At 39.8% G+C, this 15,160-nt stretch overlaps 1 protein-coding gene across 4 annotated transcripts in view; it reads right to left on the minus strand.

Moving 5' to 3' along the window:
- Window positions 1–15,160, minus strand: part of SPECC1L (sperm antigen with calponin homology and coiled-coil domains 1 like) — a 139,348-nt gene that overhangs the window by 30,916 nt on the left and 93,272 nt on the right. For 3 of the 4 annotated variants that reach the window (XM_027044117.2, XM_053206216.1, XM_053206217.1), the window contains 3 exons: window positions 11,171–11,254; window positions 8,736–8,892; window positions 4,980–5,082 (listed from right to left, as the gene is read on the minus strand). In XM_027044117.2, coding sequence (XP_026899918.1) covers window positions 4,980–5,082; window positions 8,736–8,892; window positions 11,171–11,254 — 344 coding nt within the window. The other variant, XM_053206218.1, reaches the window with a different exon arrangement.

The following is a 15,160-nucleotide window of genomic DNA, read 5'->3' on the forward strand; positions in this document are numbered from 1 at the left end:
ATATAAAATTTATAATCAAAGAAAATATACTGAAACTATAAATTATTTTCTCAGTTACCTTATCAATCTGATATTGTCAATCCCTAACCAAACATAGCCAGAAGAATTGAAAGTAGTTGCCTCTGGGAAGGAGAAATTATAGAGATTATGAAATAGGGCAATGTATGAGCACTTTTCCCCATAAGCGCTTAAGAATTATTAATGTTAGGGGTGCCTGGGTGGCCCAGTTGGTTAAGCGTCTGACTTTGGCTCAGGTCATGATCTTGTGGTTTGTGAGTTCAAGCCCTGTGTCAGGCTCCACATTGACGGTATAGAGCCTGCTCGGGATTCTTGCTCTCTGCCCCTCCTGCACACACACACTCTCTCTCTCAAAATAAAGAAAGTTAAAAAAAAATAATGTTAACTGCATATTTACATTTAACTTAAAAGCATAACTGTAGAAAAAATAAAAACATAATGTGTAGAAAATGAGGCACTGATTTAAAACACAAGGAAGATTTAATCCTTAAAGCAATAATGCTAAAGGTTGTTAGTATGATGTCGTGGACTCATGATACAGCTTTGAGGCTGTCATTTGTCCTGTGGGGGTTTTCAGTCCCACATTTGTAAACCTGACAGTAAATCAGAATGCCAAGGCCAACAGTAATAATTCTAGTATTCTAAAACTTCAGTGAACAATAAGTGGCAGGACACAATTTAAAAGAGAAAGTGTATTCGTTAGATAAAAGGCAAACTCAGAAGGGCTTGTTTTATAATGGATGGTTAATGAAGTTACAGTGATTAGCACAATTATTTTAGGATGACTCTTAAGAGAGTTAAAGGAAGATGATATGGTATTAGGGAATCTATCTCCGTTGATTAGACAGCTTCTACGACATAAAGCATGCATGGTCCAAGCATTAATGATGCATTTGGGGCCTGAGAGAGCAGTATGTGCTGAGTGTCACGTAACAGGTCCTGCTCTAGTGAGCTAGTCAAGTGTCACAACCTGCCCTTTCCTGTAGACTGTGAGTAGTCAGAGACCAAAAAAAAAAAAAAGAAAAAAAAAAACAAAAAACTGGTCCCAAACTGCTGGCTCCTAAGGATGGGTATGGTCATCCATACTTCACACTAGATAAGGGAAGGGCTCTGGCACTTCTTACACGGCTCTTGACAAATTAAGAGCTTTATCAGATATATCTTTCAGTTTACAAAGGTTTTTCATTTCAAACTGTCCAATTTTAACTCACAGAGTTTGAAATAAAAGAACCAGCATCCTATCCACTTTTAAACAGCAAGAGTAGAGATCTGTGTCACAGGAAAGAAAAAGTAAGACAAACAAAAAAGCCATACGTAGGTTATCATTACAGAAGTGTCCACAGGAGGTAAAGAAAGGGGAAACTGGGTTTGTAGCATAAGACCATCTAGTGTTCAGAAAGGTTTTATCTATGTTCATTATTCTGGTATGCATTATATTTCTCCCTGTCCTGTAAGTACCCACTCAATGAAAAAAACCTTAAAATTATTAATTGAAGTTTTTCAGTTGGTGTGTGTGTGTGTGTTATAACAGTTGGAGTACTTCTGTAATAAAGATGTCCTTATAAGAGCAGCGATATGGAAGGGTATCTGTGTAATGTCTACTTAACACTACAGAAGGATAAGACAAAATCTTTGGTATGCCCATTTCCAAAAGTCTTAATGGGGGGAACCATCTGGAACCAGCCGCATGACAAATCCCATGTTCACTGAAGCCTGAAATGTTTCCTCGTGGGTACAAGTGTGGACAGATGCCAACAGGGAGTGACAGTTTCCTACACTACAAACTCCTAAGCAGGGCATCCAACTCACGAAAACTCCACAGGACCTCAGGGCCCCCCTGCAGCTTTCCTCAAAGTACCTTGGGATTAGCCTTGCTCTTCTCCCCTACACTTCTCCCCCTTCACTTCCCTCAGATTTGTGTTTTTTTGTTTTTTCAACCAAAACAATGTACTTTAGGATTATAATCAGAGAATTTAAGTGGAAAGGAACCAAGGGACATTAGTTAAATCATTGATTTAAGGCTTGAATCATCTAAATTTGATTATTTAACTTTTTAAAAGTTTGTCTTATTTATTTATTTATTTTATTTATTTATTTATTTATTTATTTATTTATTTATTTATTTGAGAGTGAGAGAGAGGGAGGGAGGGAGGGAGGGGGAAGGAGAGAAAGAGAATGCAAGCTGGGGAGGGGCAGAGAAAGAGAAGAGAAAATCCCAGGCAGGCTCCGTGCTGCCTGTGCTGGAGTACTTAAGGCTTTTAGGCTGGAGCTTCCTGTCTGGCTTCTTCAAAAAGCATATTTTCTAAGTTCATTCATGTTGTAGCATGTATCAAAACTTCCAATCCATGAACATGGGATGTCTTCCCATTTATTTAGATTTTCTTTAATTTCTTTCAGCAATGTTTTACAGTTTTAAGTGTAAAAGCCTTGTTCCCTCCCCCACTTTGGTTAAATTTATTTCTAAGTACTTTATTCTTTTTGATGTTCTTGCAAATGGGAGTGTTTTAATTTCATTTTCAGAGTTTCCATTACTAGTGTATAGAAATGCAAGTGGTTTTAGTATACTGACCTTGTATCCTGCAATTTAGCTGAATGTTTATTAGCTCTAACAGTTTGTATGTTAATTCTTTAAGACTTTCTAGATATAAATCATGTCATCTGCAGAGATGGTTTTACTTCTTCCTCTTCAATAACTTATTTTTTTCCCTTGCCCAACTGCTCTAGCTAGAATTTCCAGGAAAATACTGAATAGAAGTGGTGAGAGTAGACATCCTTTTTTGTTCCTGATATGATAACAGCTTTCAAAGGGAAAGCTTTCAAAGTGTTTCACCATGAGGTATGCTGTGAGCTGTGGGTTTTTCACATATGCTCTTTAACAGACTGAGAAAGCCCCCTTCTATTCCCAATTTGCTATTTTTTATCATAAACAGGTTTTTAATTTTGTCAAGTATTCTTTCTGTGCCTACTGACATGACTATCTTCGTTTTTTCCCTTTATTATATGTTGATTAATTATCATATGTTGAACCAACCTTGCATTCCAGGGATAAATCCCACTTGGTCATGGTGTAGGATTCTTTTTATTTGCTCCTGGATTGTTTGTCAGTATTTTGTTAAGAATTTTTGCATAAAGAATATTGATCCATAGTTTTCTTTACAACGTTTTTTTCTGGGCTGGTTATCAGGGTAAATTGGCCTCAGGGAGTAAGTCACAAAGTGTTCTCTCTTCTGTTTTTGGAAGAGTTTGAGAAAGACTAGTGTTAATTCTTGTAAACATTTGGCAGAATTCACCAATGAAGCTATCTGGCCTTGAGCTTTTCTCTGTTGGAAGTGTTTTGATTAATAATTCAGTCTCTTTCATTGTTATAGGTCTATCCAGATTTTCTTTCTTCTTGGGTCATAATTGATAGTTTGCATATTTAAGAATTTCCCCTTTCATACCTAGGTTACCCAATTTGTCAGCATACAATTGTTCACAGTATTCCCTTTTAAGTATTCCTATTATTATTTACTAAGTAAATAAGTATTCCCTATTTCTGTGAGGTCACTAGTAATGTCCCCTCTTTTATTCCTGATTTTTAATTTTAGTCTGCTCTTTTTTCCTTTGTCCATCTAGCAAAGGTTTGTTGATCTGTTGATCTTTTCAAAGAACCAACTTTTGGTTTCATTAATCTTCTCTACTGTTTTGTCTGATGTAATCTTTATTTCTTTCCTTCTGATTGCTTTTGGCTCAGATTGCTCTTCTTTTTCTACTTTCCTAAAGTGAAAGGTTAGGATATTGATTTGAGATTTCTTCTCTTTAAAGGTAGGTGTTTATGGCTATAAATTTCCCTCAGAGAGCTGCTTTCAATGCCTCCCATAAGTTTTGATATGTTGTGTTTTCACTTTCATTCTTATTTTCTAATTTCCCTTGTGATTTATTCTTTGCCCACTGATTATCTAGAAATTGTGTTTAATCTCCACTTAGTTGTGAATTTTCCTTCTGTTACACATTTCTAATTTCATTCCACTATGGTTAGAAAAGATACTCGATATAATCTCAATCTTTGTTCAAATTTATTGAGTCATTTTATGACCCAACATATACCCTAACTTGTGATGTTCTATGTGCACCTGAGAAGAATGTGTATTCTTCTGTTGTTGGATGCCAGGAGTCTCCAAGCCTATACAGAATATAACTCATTTATCCATATATATCTGTACAGATATGCAGATACACTATCTATCTATATTTAGTATCTAGATATATAGTATCTAGTATATACTTCAAGTCATGTACATCCTTGCTGATTTTCTATTTACTTATATCCCATTCATTTACTTTTATTTTTTTGCTAAGTAATTTTTTATTGTAGTAAAATATAACATAAAATTTATAATTTTAATCATTGATGAAAATATTAATTTAAAGTAAAATAAATATATTTTCACTCTTAGATCAGATGGGACCTCAGTGAAGGCAGTTAACAGGAATTAGTTAAGAAAGTGTTATATTGGGGCGCCTGGGTGGCTCAGTCAGTTAAGCATCCGACTTCGGCTCAGGTCATGATCTCGCAGTTTGTGGGTTCGAGCCCCGCATCGGGCTCTGTGATAACAGCTCAGAGCCTGGAGCCTGCTTTGGATTCTGTGTCTCCTCCTCTCTCTGCCCCTCCCATGCTCATGCTCTGTCTCTCTCTGTCTCTCAATAATAAATAAATGTTAAAAAAAAAAAATTAAAAAAAAAAAAAGAAAGTGTTATAATAGCTGAATAAAAGTACTGGAAAGATTAGCTACTCTGGTAAGGTAAAAAATTTATGCCATCCAAGTGACACTCAGCCAAGTTTGGGATAGACTTTGTGTTGAATGTGGTCCTGAAATTCAGCACAGGATTCCCCATTTTAATGTGAGATGTGTAGCAAGCTCTGACACTCCAGCACCTGGTTTGGCCCTTGCTCATGTGGGAGAAAGGAACCATATGATTACCTGATAGCCTTCTGTTTTCTTCTGACACCACTTCAGCAAAGCATTCCTCTTTGATCCTCCATATTCTCTCGCCAATGCGGACAGAGGGTCTTTCCTTTCTTCCCTAAGTGAAAATAAGGAATCCAAAGTTAAAATATTTTTTATTTGAGCACATTATAAACCAGAAATCCCACAAAGAAGAAAGAGAACAGTGTCAGTTTGCATTCCTGGACGGGATAATTGCACATATTAAGGCATCTAATAGCAAGATGTAGGCTTTCATTCAATTGATTTTACTTCTCAATTTTTACAGGATCCTCACAGACCCAGTTTCTGCTATCTGAAGGGATGGACTCTGTTCATTATCCACATGGAAACTGGCAAAGATTTAGTATGGTGTGCACTCACAATTAATGGAATGCTTTCCAGAATGCTCAGGAGGAAAAACAACCTGACAGTGGCTGCATATGAAAGCTGCTATGGCCGACTTTTATTCAGTATATCTTGCCCTTCCATAATCTTTATGCTTTAGTTTTATTTTACTAGTTTTTGTTTTCAACCTTTTATGTCCTCAATCATTTCATCTTTTTTTAAAAAATAAATCACTTGGTGGGGGGGGCGCCTGGATGGCTCAGTCGGTTGAGCGTCTGTCGGACTTCAGCTCAGGTCATGATCTCACGGCCTGTGAGCTCGAGCGCTGCATCAGTCTCTGTGCTGCTGACAGCTCAGGGCCTGGAGCCTGCTTCGGATTCTGTGTCTCCCTCTCTCTCTGCCCCTCCCCTGCTCATGCTCTGTCTCTCTCTGTCAAAAATAAATAAACATTAAAAAAAATTTTTTTAACTATTAAAAAAATAAATAAATCACTTGGGGCCCCTGGGTGGCTCATTTGGTTAAGTGTCCAACTTGGCTCAGGTCATATCTCACGGTTTATGAGTTCAAGCCCCGCGTCGGGTTCTGTTGCTGACAGCTCAGAGCCTGGAGCCTACTTTGGATTCTGTGTCTCCCTCTCTCTCTGCCCCTCCCCCACTTGTGCTCTGTCTCTCTCTCTCTCAAAAATAAATGTAAAAAAGAATTTAAAAAATATAAATAAAAATAAATCACTTATTGTAGATACAAAGGGCAAGATTATGAAAAGTGAAGGATTAAAAGGCATAGTTCCTACCTTCAAGGTGCTTACATTTAGGGGAAGCAGATAAGACAACAGATGGCAACACACATTAAAACATTAATAAAATGTTTCAAATGTGTTTATTGTGAAGATATACACTCTTTATTGACTACAGGTAACTAGAGTTTTATCTTGCATAGAAAATGGGATTTTTCTGTAAACTCACTCACTTGTTCAATACCTCCTTATGGAACACCACTCTGCCAGGCAATGGATAGTGAACAACACAGGGTTCCTGCCCCCTCAAGGAACTTCAAAGTTTACTATAAAGTAGACACACCACAGGAGTTCAAAAAAAAAACACAACAACAACGGCTACTTACAATTCATGTCTTAAAATTATATGTAGGGTACCTTTTAGGCACTATCAATTTCCTTGAAGACAGAATAAATATCCTGCTCTAAATAAGACAATGAATCAAAAAAGATTTTGTGATCACTCTGCTGATGAAGCAAGTAAGGCATACAATCTGACATATCCTGGACCAAATCCTGCCTTTTAGTAACTACTTGACGAATACCTGGAGAGAGAGCACTTCTAAAATGACCTGCTCTTTGGTAAGTGGCATACCCTTAAAAGTTTGTTCTATTTTTCAGTGATTACTTTAGGAATAAAGCAGAGATTCTATCCCACACCCCATAAGTATACTTATGCCCAGTAAGTATCCTAAAGGCTACTATATTACAAGTGGCTTAATATTCTTCAGTGCATTGATTCTGTTTTCACCCTTCAAGCTATGCTAGAAAATCAAAGAGTACATATTTATAACTGAAGCTTTTCCAATTCAGAGGTGTGCTGAAGCAGCACCAATTTGATTTATCTTAGAACCAAAAGTAAAATACAAAAATTTCCAGCAAGGAGTTAAGACTGCTGTCTTGAAGAAATATACTTTTATGTTTGCATGCCAGCCCACCAGACTCCTGCTTTGGTTTAAAAAGCCCAAAGAAGTGTGTTATAATACCACTGAACATAGGAAAAGAGAATGAGAATAAAGTTAATGAAATACGAACACAAAAAAACAAGCCAAATGAATGAATGAATGAATGCATGAATGAATAAATCTCCAACATGCTTAAAATAATACTATAATCAATGTGAAAGGTTTACTCTGGCTCACACCAGGTCTGTTTGTTTATAGAAACAGCTTAAAATTAAAGCATCAAAGAAGAGTTAACTTTATGGACTACAATGGCAAGCTTCAGAAAAGAGCCTCCCAGAGCTGGAGGGTCGTCTCTCATAACCTCTTCATTATAAGATGAAGACACCTTCCAGTTGAAGATCACAGCTTCTGAGTAGGGGAGCCAGAAGAGTGGGTGCACTTCCCACAGGCATACTACAGATATGGCCTACCACCCAGGACAGAGACAGGTGTGAACAGTGCTCTCCCTGCATGAGCCTAGGCAGAGCATGAGCTACCCTCATCATCACTCCACCCCTACTTGCTCTGATGGCGCACAGCTTATAGGACCACTATTCTTAGAGGCTGAGCCCCTAGAGTCAGAGCTTTAAACTAAAGTATATAACTTGAGTTTGAGAGGCCAAACATTCCATTTTATTCTCATACATATAAGGCTAAAGTTCTGAAATCCACTCCTATCCCTCCTTCAATTCTTCCCAATACACCTCGACAGTTTTCCTCACCCCTATATACGATGTATGCTATCTTTTTGAAATGTTTTTTTTCCTCTAAATTATAACTACTTCTTAGTCCCAAATGGATTCTGACATAAGAGAAGTATGAATAAAATATACTACTACATTTTCAGGTACTGTTTACCAAAGATCAGTGTGGCACCATGTTCTCACCTTCTGGTCTAGAACAATTAGAACCGTCTCTGGTGGCTCTCATTCTTCCATTCCTTTTCTAGAAACCTGCTGCCAAAACCAATCATCTTTCCCTGTGAAAAGCCTCCTGAGTCCCACCTTCCCTTCACCATTTCCACTGCTGTCATACTGATTCAGACTCAGCATCTTTGTCCCCAAAATATTATAATGTCATTTCAGTTGTGTTCCCTGATTTTTGTCCACAATGGAAGAATCCTTGAATCATCTCCTCACTCTGATTTATTTACCCCACTTTATATCTCCTACTATATCAAAGTGATTCAATTTAACTCTAAGGAGGTTCCATGCCTAGCCACATCCTACCCTATCAATCTTTTCTTCCACTGCCCCCAGATATGGTGGGTCCACACCTTCCTCTGGTCTTCTGTGCCCATCCTCTCTGCACATGCTGTACCACCTACCCATAGCTCCCCCAAACCTTGGTTACTCACCCTTCTGTACATTCACTCATGTCTCTGACCTTGCCAGCCCACCCTCCACACCCAGGCACCACTCCCCTAGGAAGCTTCCCCCTAACCCTCCACCCACACCCCATGTTGTAATTTCACAATGCTTAGGAGGAAATGAACCACCTCTTTCACTTTGCCTTGCTTTTTACTTCTATACCATCTTACCCAATTCTGGGCATAGAAGAGATGAGAAAACAATAACCCACAAAGAAAAAAAATCAGTGCTCGATTGCCATTATTTTATAATCTGATTATTGATCTCCGAAAGCTAGGAGAGGTATACATGAAATCCATCAGTATTAACTGTTCTCTACCTTATCCGACTTCGGGTGGTGGGGGTGACAGACGCCGTGGGAGAGGAAGACAGGGAAAGCTGTGGAGACGTGGTTCCCATAGCCATAAGAGAGGCCGGCGATGCTCCCTCGGGTGCATTGATGTCTCGTTTCATCTCTTCACTACTTCGTCGAGACACTGATTGTGAAAAATAGTCATTATGCATTTCATAATGGAGAAAGATGGTTACTTTTATAAAATACTTTTAAATTAGGTTTTTGAGACCTTTTCTTCAGCAGGTTCCAAAAAAAAGTAGAAATTACCATATATGAAAAAAACCTAACATTTCCTTTATCATACTGGTAACTTGGAAGGATTTATTTCTTTCATTAAAAAACCTGTAAAAAAGATGCAGTAGTTGAGATATGCATTGAACCCCACATTTCCTGAAGGTATGGAATACATCTTATCCATCACCATAAGAATCACAGAACATACTATCCACTCTCAACTAAAGGAAACATAACCCTTCTGAACATAGCCAAAATACCACTTAAGGGGAAAAAAAGGAAAAATACATCATCATTTAATTCTGGGTCAGGCCATGTTTTAAAAAACATAAACCAATGAGACAAACAGAAAACCAAAAGGTGTCAATTCAACTACTGAGAAACAAGATCAGTCAGAAAAGTTCTATTTTGAAAGGCTACCACAGTAAGCCATCACACCTTGTTAGAATTACAGAAAGTTCTAAGAACTGCTAAGTGGAAGTAGCTCCTGCTTTAGCCATTGGTAACAGAGCCACAGCAAAAGCAGCTTTCTAGCAAGGAGGCACTGAGTTGGCACAGGTGCTCAAGGCTCTGGGCTGAATGTAGGAAGAAGTGAAATATGAGACAAAGTTCCTGACCTCAGACATATACTCTCTCACATCAGAAGATGCTGGATATACAGGTGCCCTGAGCTGGCTGTAATCAATGTTATACATCAGTAATTCTTCCCAGATTACTGAAACTGCCCCTGCTTTTATGGACTAAAATTTTCTTGGTGATTGTAGGATGGTCACAAGCAGAATATAACTATGCATTAGTGAAGTGATGTCTGTAAAGATCCAGAGGACAGAGACGCTTTGTCCTATTACATGATCTTATTAGAATGATATATTTATAAATATTTCTGACATAATTTTGTGATTATTCTTGTTTTTCTTTCAACATCAGATCTTCATATGCCTTAAATCAGCAGTTTCTTTTAAGTGGTGTGCTAGGAAACTGGATGAGAACCCCTTTCATAATTTTATATAAAATAGAGGAAACTGAGGGCACACCTGAGTGGCTCAATTGGTTAAGTGTCCGACTTCGGCTCAGGTCATGATCTCGCAGTTTGTGGGTTCAAGTCCCGTGTCAGCCTCTGTGCTGACAGCTTGGAGCCTGGAGCCTGCTTCTGATTCTGTGTCTCCCTCTCTCTCTGCCCCTCCCCCACTCATGGTCTGTCTCTCAAAAATAAACATCAAAAATTTTTTTTAAATATAGGGGAAACTGAAAAAGAATCAGAAGAACTCTATGATAAGAAAAGGCTTTGGAGGCACCTGGGTGGCTCAGTCAGTTAAACATCCAACTTCGGCTCAGGTCATAATATTATGGTTCATGAGTTTGAGCCCCGCATTGGGCTCTGCGCTGACAGTGTGGAGCCTGCTTGGGATTTTCTCTCTCCCTCTCTCTCTACCCCTCCCCCCCCCCAAATAAATAAATAAACTTTAAAAATAATTCAAAAAAGCAAGAAAAGGCTTTGGAATCTGAGCTTTGGGATGGTAATTTTGGCTGGACTTCCCACTAGTAAAAAGATCTGGCTATAATGCATAAAAACTGTACTAGCTTAAATCCCCATGCAAGTGGAAGGTTAACTGTATGAGGTAAAGTTATAGGAATTTCTCCTTTTCTGGTCCAATTTCTAGCTGAGTTATTAAGGGCAAATAAGGGCCACAAAGGGAAAATAATGCGAGCAACTGATAAACTGGGGTTAGCTCTATGAGACAAAGTAAGCTTGTTACATTCATCATTATAGGATGGCTTTTTTATACTGGAAAAATCTGGTTCCAGAGAATTTTTGGTGTGCTCTGAAATAACAGTCATGACACACCTTGGGATTAATACTAGACTCTTTCACAACTATACCAACTTTGTATCAAGCTATATTTTCAGCACGACATCTAGCCCATTCTAGGCACTTCACAAATCTTGTTAAATAAATGGAACAATCTAGTTTTGGGCCATGAAACTGATTATTTTGAAATCAGGGCCATGAAATGCGATTTCTATAGAATCTGAAAAATACAACAGGGGAAATTCAGAGTGAAAATAATCAACTCAAGAGCTAAAGAGGCAAGAAAAGCTAGGTAAGTCTAAAGAGAAAGTATTTAGTACCACCACTAAGACCTCTGGAAGTCTTTCTAAGGGAAATTCCAGATAAAAGTCATCACCTGAGATGGTCTTGGCATTTTCCATGGCAGGTACTCTTGGCAGAGAAGCAGGTCGGCTGGTTGAAGATGTTCTTAATAGATGCTCTGCACAAAATGGGAAGGGTCAAAATAAAGACATCAGACACTGAACTCTGAAGTAACAAAGGCAGCAGGAAGGTGAGCTCTCCTCCTGTCCCTCTGGAAGCTAACCCTTCTTTCTCAATCCAGGGCACTCTAACAATTCCCTATGGAGTCCATGTCTACTAAAGAGTTTCCTCAGACAAGGACTGTGGGAAAACATTTCATTCAATGTTTGATTTCTAGAGATAAGATTTGATACAGATGAATGCTTCTAAGTCACTGACTGCTACTTACCACTTTGACGCAACTCAACCAAAATTCAAAGATCCCCTACTGTATGTAGGTCTAAAAGTACAAGCTAAATCAAAGGCTTGCCCTTCTGTGCCTAACAGTAGTGGGGAATCCATACATATACACAACCAAAGACAAGTCAGGACAGGACGATTAGAATAACAGAATGACAAAGTATTATCAAACCACAGAGTGAGAATCCATTCACTTTGATTTCAGGCAGCAGGGAGGTCTTCAACAACATAATGATATTAAGCTGAGCTTTACTAGTAGAGAAGAAGGGTGGGAACAGTATTTCAGCCAGACAACAAGCAGAACAAAGGTATAAGAGCATTCAAGTTACAGAACGATAAAATCCCAGTGGCCTCAACATGGGGCATATGGAAATCAGAGAGGGTGACAGAGAAAGGGGCTTTAAAGGGAAAATGAGGCTAATTAACAAGAGCCTTCATTACCTAGTATGTGGACTTTAGTCTGAGGTTAACAAGGAAGCAACAGACATTTCTGAAATTCAAGGAAGGACGCAGAGAAAGAGTGCCTCCACTGTCCAGTTTGCAGCCGCACCCTGTTCCACTCCTCCCTTGCTCTCTAAACACAAGTCATCTTGGGAGTTTCTGGAGTTCCTCAAACACTGGCACTGTTCTCCTCCCTCCTATTCTCCTCCTCCATTTCCTCCATAGCCTGACTACTTTCATCACCCTTCTGGTCTAGCTTCAACATCACTTCCTCAGGACCTGCTACCCCAGAGTGGGAGCCCCCAAACACAGACCAGCACACTTCTTACCTAGGGCTATAAGCCTAACAAGGCTGTAGTCAGGCCAGGATGACAAGCACAAGGACGGACGGACTAGATGTTCTGCCTGGCTGCCATGTCCTAAGGACATGTGATTAGCATGAGGGAAAACACCACCCCTTACATTTATTTATTTATTTTTATTTTTTTAAATTTTTTTTTTCAACGTTTATTTATTTTTGGGACAGAGACAGACAGAGCATGAACGGGGGAGGGGCAGAGAGAGAGAGAGACACAGAATCGGAAACAGGCTCCAGGCTCCGAGCCATCAGCCCAGAGCCTGACGCGGGGCTCGAACTCACAGACCGCAAGATCGTGACCTGGCCGAAGTCGGACGCTTAACCGACTGCGCCACCAGGCGCCCCCACCCCTTACATTTAATGAAGACTTAGCCTCACTGTCCAAGAATGGCCCTATAGCAAACATATTTTAACAAGGGAAAAGACAAGATTTACTGTACATTAGTCAAACAGGTCATTCACCACTTCTTTTTAAGAACCAACAATTAAAAAAAAAAATAGTTCCTCTCAGAATGTCATGATGTCAAAAGTAATGGCATATGGCTCCTTTCAAGGATAGCACCTCTGTTATTCCAAAATTTATTTTCTAAGTGTATAAAGAACATTTGGTTCTAATTACACACAACTTTGAGAAGGATGAACTTCATTTCTTAAGGAAGACAGGACTTACACAGCCTACAGTCATTACATCTTCCCAATCCTGAACAAATATCACCTTTGTACGAAGAGCCTGCAAGCAAGCATCAATCAGAATTCTGAACCCTGTCAGCAGTTGGCACTCATCCTCACAGGAAAAGCATATTATGCACAACGTCTGACAGACAAAACAAAGTTAGTAGAACACGGAAATAGTAGGAAACAGAAATCAACATTTTTAATTTAATCAAAATTTCCATTTTACGATTCTGCAGCTAGTCATTTCCCTAAATTCTTAATCTCCCAAAACACAGCAAATGAAGCAAGTGAAAACAAAGGTTGTACAGACAAATGAATCCAAACACGTAGCATGCTGGCCAAGGCCAGAAGCCCTTGCCATTCTCTCCAAGGAAAGTGTTTCTAAATTACCTGACTTCTTTCTCTTTAACACTGCACACCACAGGCACACAACTGAAACAAAGTTCACGATTCCTTTGCTCAACGCTGGCTAAGTCTTTTCTTGCTGCATGTCTAAGGATCCAAATGTGTCTCAAGTCAGCAGATGGTGCCCTACCACATACCAACACCTACTTTTTGAAAATGTACAAAATTGTACTGAAGCCCCAGTTCGGTTATTCTTTTCAAAATTATTTGTGGTAAACTCAACAGGCACAACACAGCCTGCAGCCATTCCATGAAGTATTTTCACTGTGAGACTCACACTCACTCAGAGGCACTTGCCCCAGTGGGAGCACATGTCCAAAGACTCCTGCTGTAAGCAGCTGGGTTCCACCTTCATGTCATACTGTCAGTTTATCTCTTTTCAGGAAGTAAGATTAGTGTATTACAGTCAAGTATGGCAAGCAGGAGAGATTATATTTTACAGTAATAGAGTCTATTCTATTGTCATATGGAGCTTTTCTTGTCTCTAATCCATTCATTAAACAAAAATCCCTTGGATGTCCACTACTCACTAGGCACTGGCTTGGTACAAAGGTCAGAGAAAGGAAGAGAAGAGGCAAGAAATGGGACTCAGAATCTAGAGCAGAAGCCAGGCTTCTTTAAAAAGTCTTTATAAGTGAGGGATGCTAGGAAAGAACAAGTACTCGGGACTCTGGAAACACAACAGGGGACGTGACCTGCTCTTGAGGGGAGGTCCGGAAAAGCCTCCCCAGGAAATAACATCTCAGTTCAGACAAGAAGGGTAATTAATAGCTTTTATACAGGCAAAGGAGAGGTTGGAGGACAGAGAGTGTTCCCAGCTGAGTGCTCAGCACATACCAAAACAACCCCAGGGTGGCTATGTTCAGAGGACGGGGTGGAGGAAAGGAGCAGATGAGTTGGCAAAGGCAAGCTGGAAGGGCCAGAGCAGGCAAGGGCAAGCATGCAGGTGATGCAGGCCAAATTAAGGAGTGTGGACTTTATCCTGCTGGCAGTGAGGAGCCAATGAAGGTTTTATTAGGAAAGCATCTTTGTGGATGAAGCGGAGTGAAGGACAACAGTGCACGCAGGATGAGGAGTTACACACTACAGGGGAGGGATGAGAACGACTTGGACTTGGGTCGTGCCGGGGGATGGAGAGAAGTAAACAGCTTCAAGAGCTGTTCAATGAGGCAGAATCAACAGACTTGCTGACCCAATGGATATGGAGGTGACAACGGATAAGGTTCCACATACACAGACAAGAAAAGGGAAAAGTACTGTGGGAGGAAGATAGATGAGAACATGCTGAATTTGAGAACCCTATGAGAGATGCAGGGGAAGATGCAGAGCAACAGCGGGGGTTCAGGAGAAAAGTCAGAGGGGATACATCACTTTGGAAATTATCAGCACAGAGCTAATGAGAATGAACTTGGTGACCTGGGGGCCCTGGTAACCTCGGTCAGAGCAATCTCATACACTGGTGGGGACAAAAGTAAGGCAAGAATGTGCTGAGGAGTGACTGGGGAGAGAGGAAGAGGACAAGCTGTGTAAGGGGAAGAGAGAAAGTATGGTAGCTGCAGGAGGTGGGGAAGGGGAGAGAATTCTTTCTCTTAACCTCGGTGAGATGTGAGCATTTTTAAATGACAGTGGAAGGGAGCCAGTAGAGAGGGTAAAGTTGAAGATATAGGAGAAGGGGGTAATAGTCCAAGGCTAACAGCATCTGTGAAACCTAAGGGGATGAGATCCAGGGCTCAGAGGAAGCGATAA

Source organism: Acinonyx jubatus, chromosome D3 (genome assembly GCF_027475565.1).
Source record: "Acinonyx jubatus isolate Ajub_Pintada_27869175 chromosome D3, VMU_Ajub_asm_v1.0, whole genome shotgun sequence".
Classification (NCBI taxonomy): Eukaryota; Metazoa; Chordata; class Mammalia; order Carnivora; family Felidae; genus Acinonyx; species Acinonyx jubatus.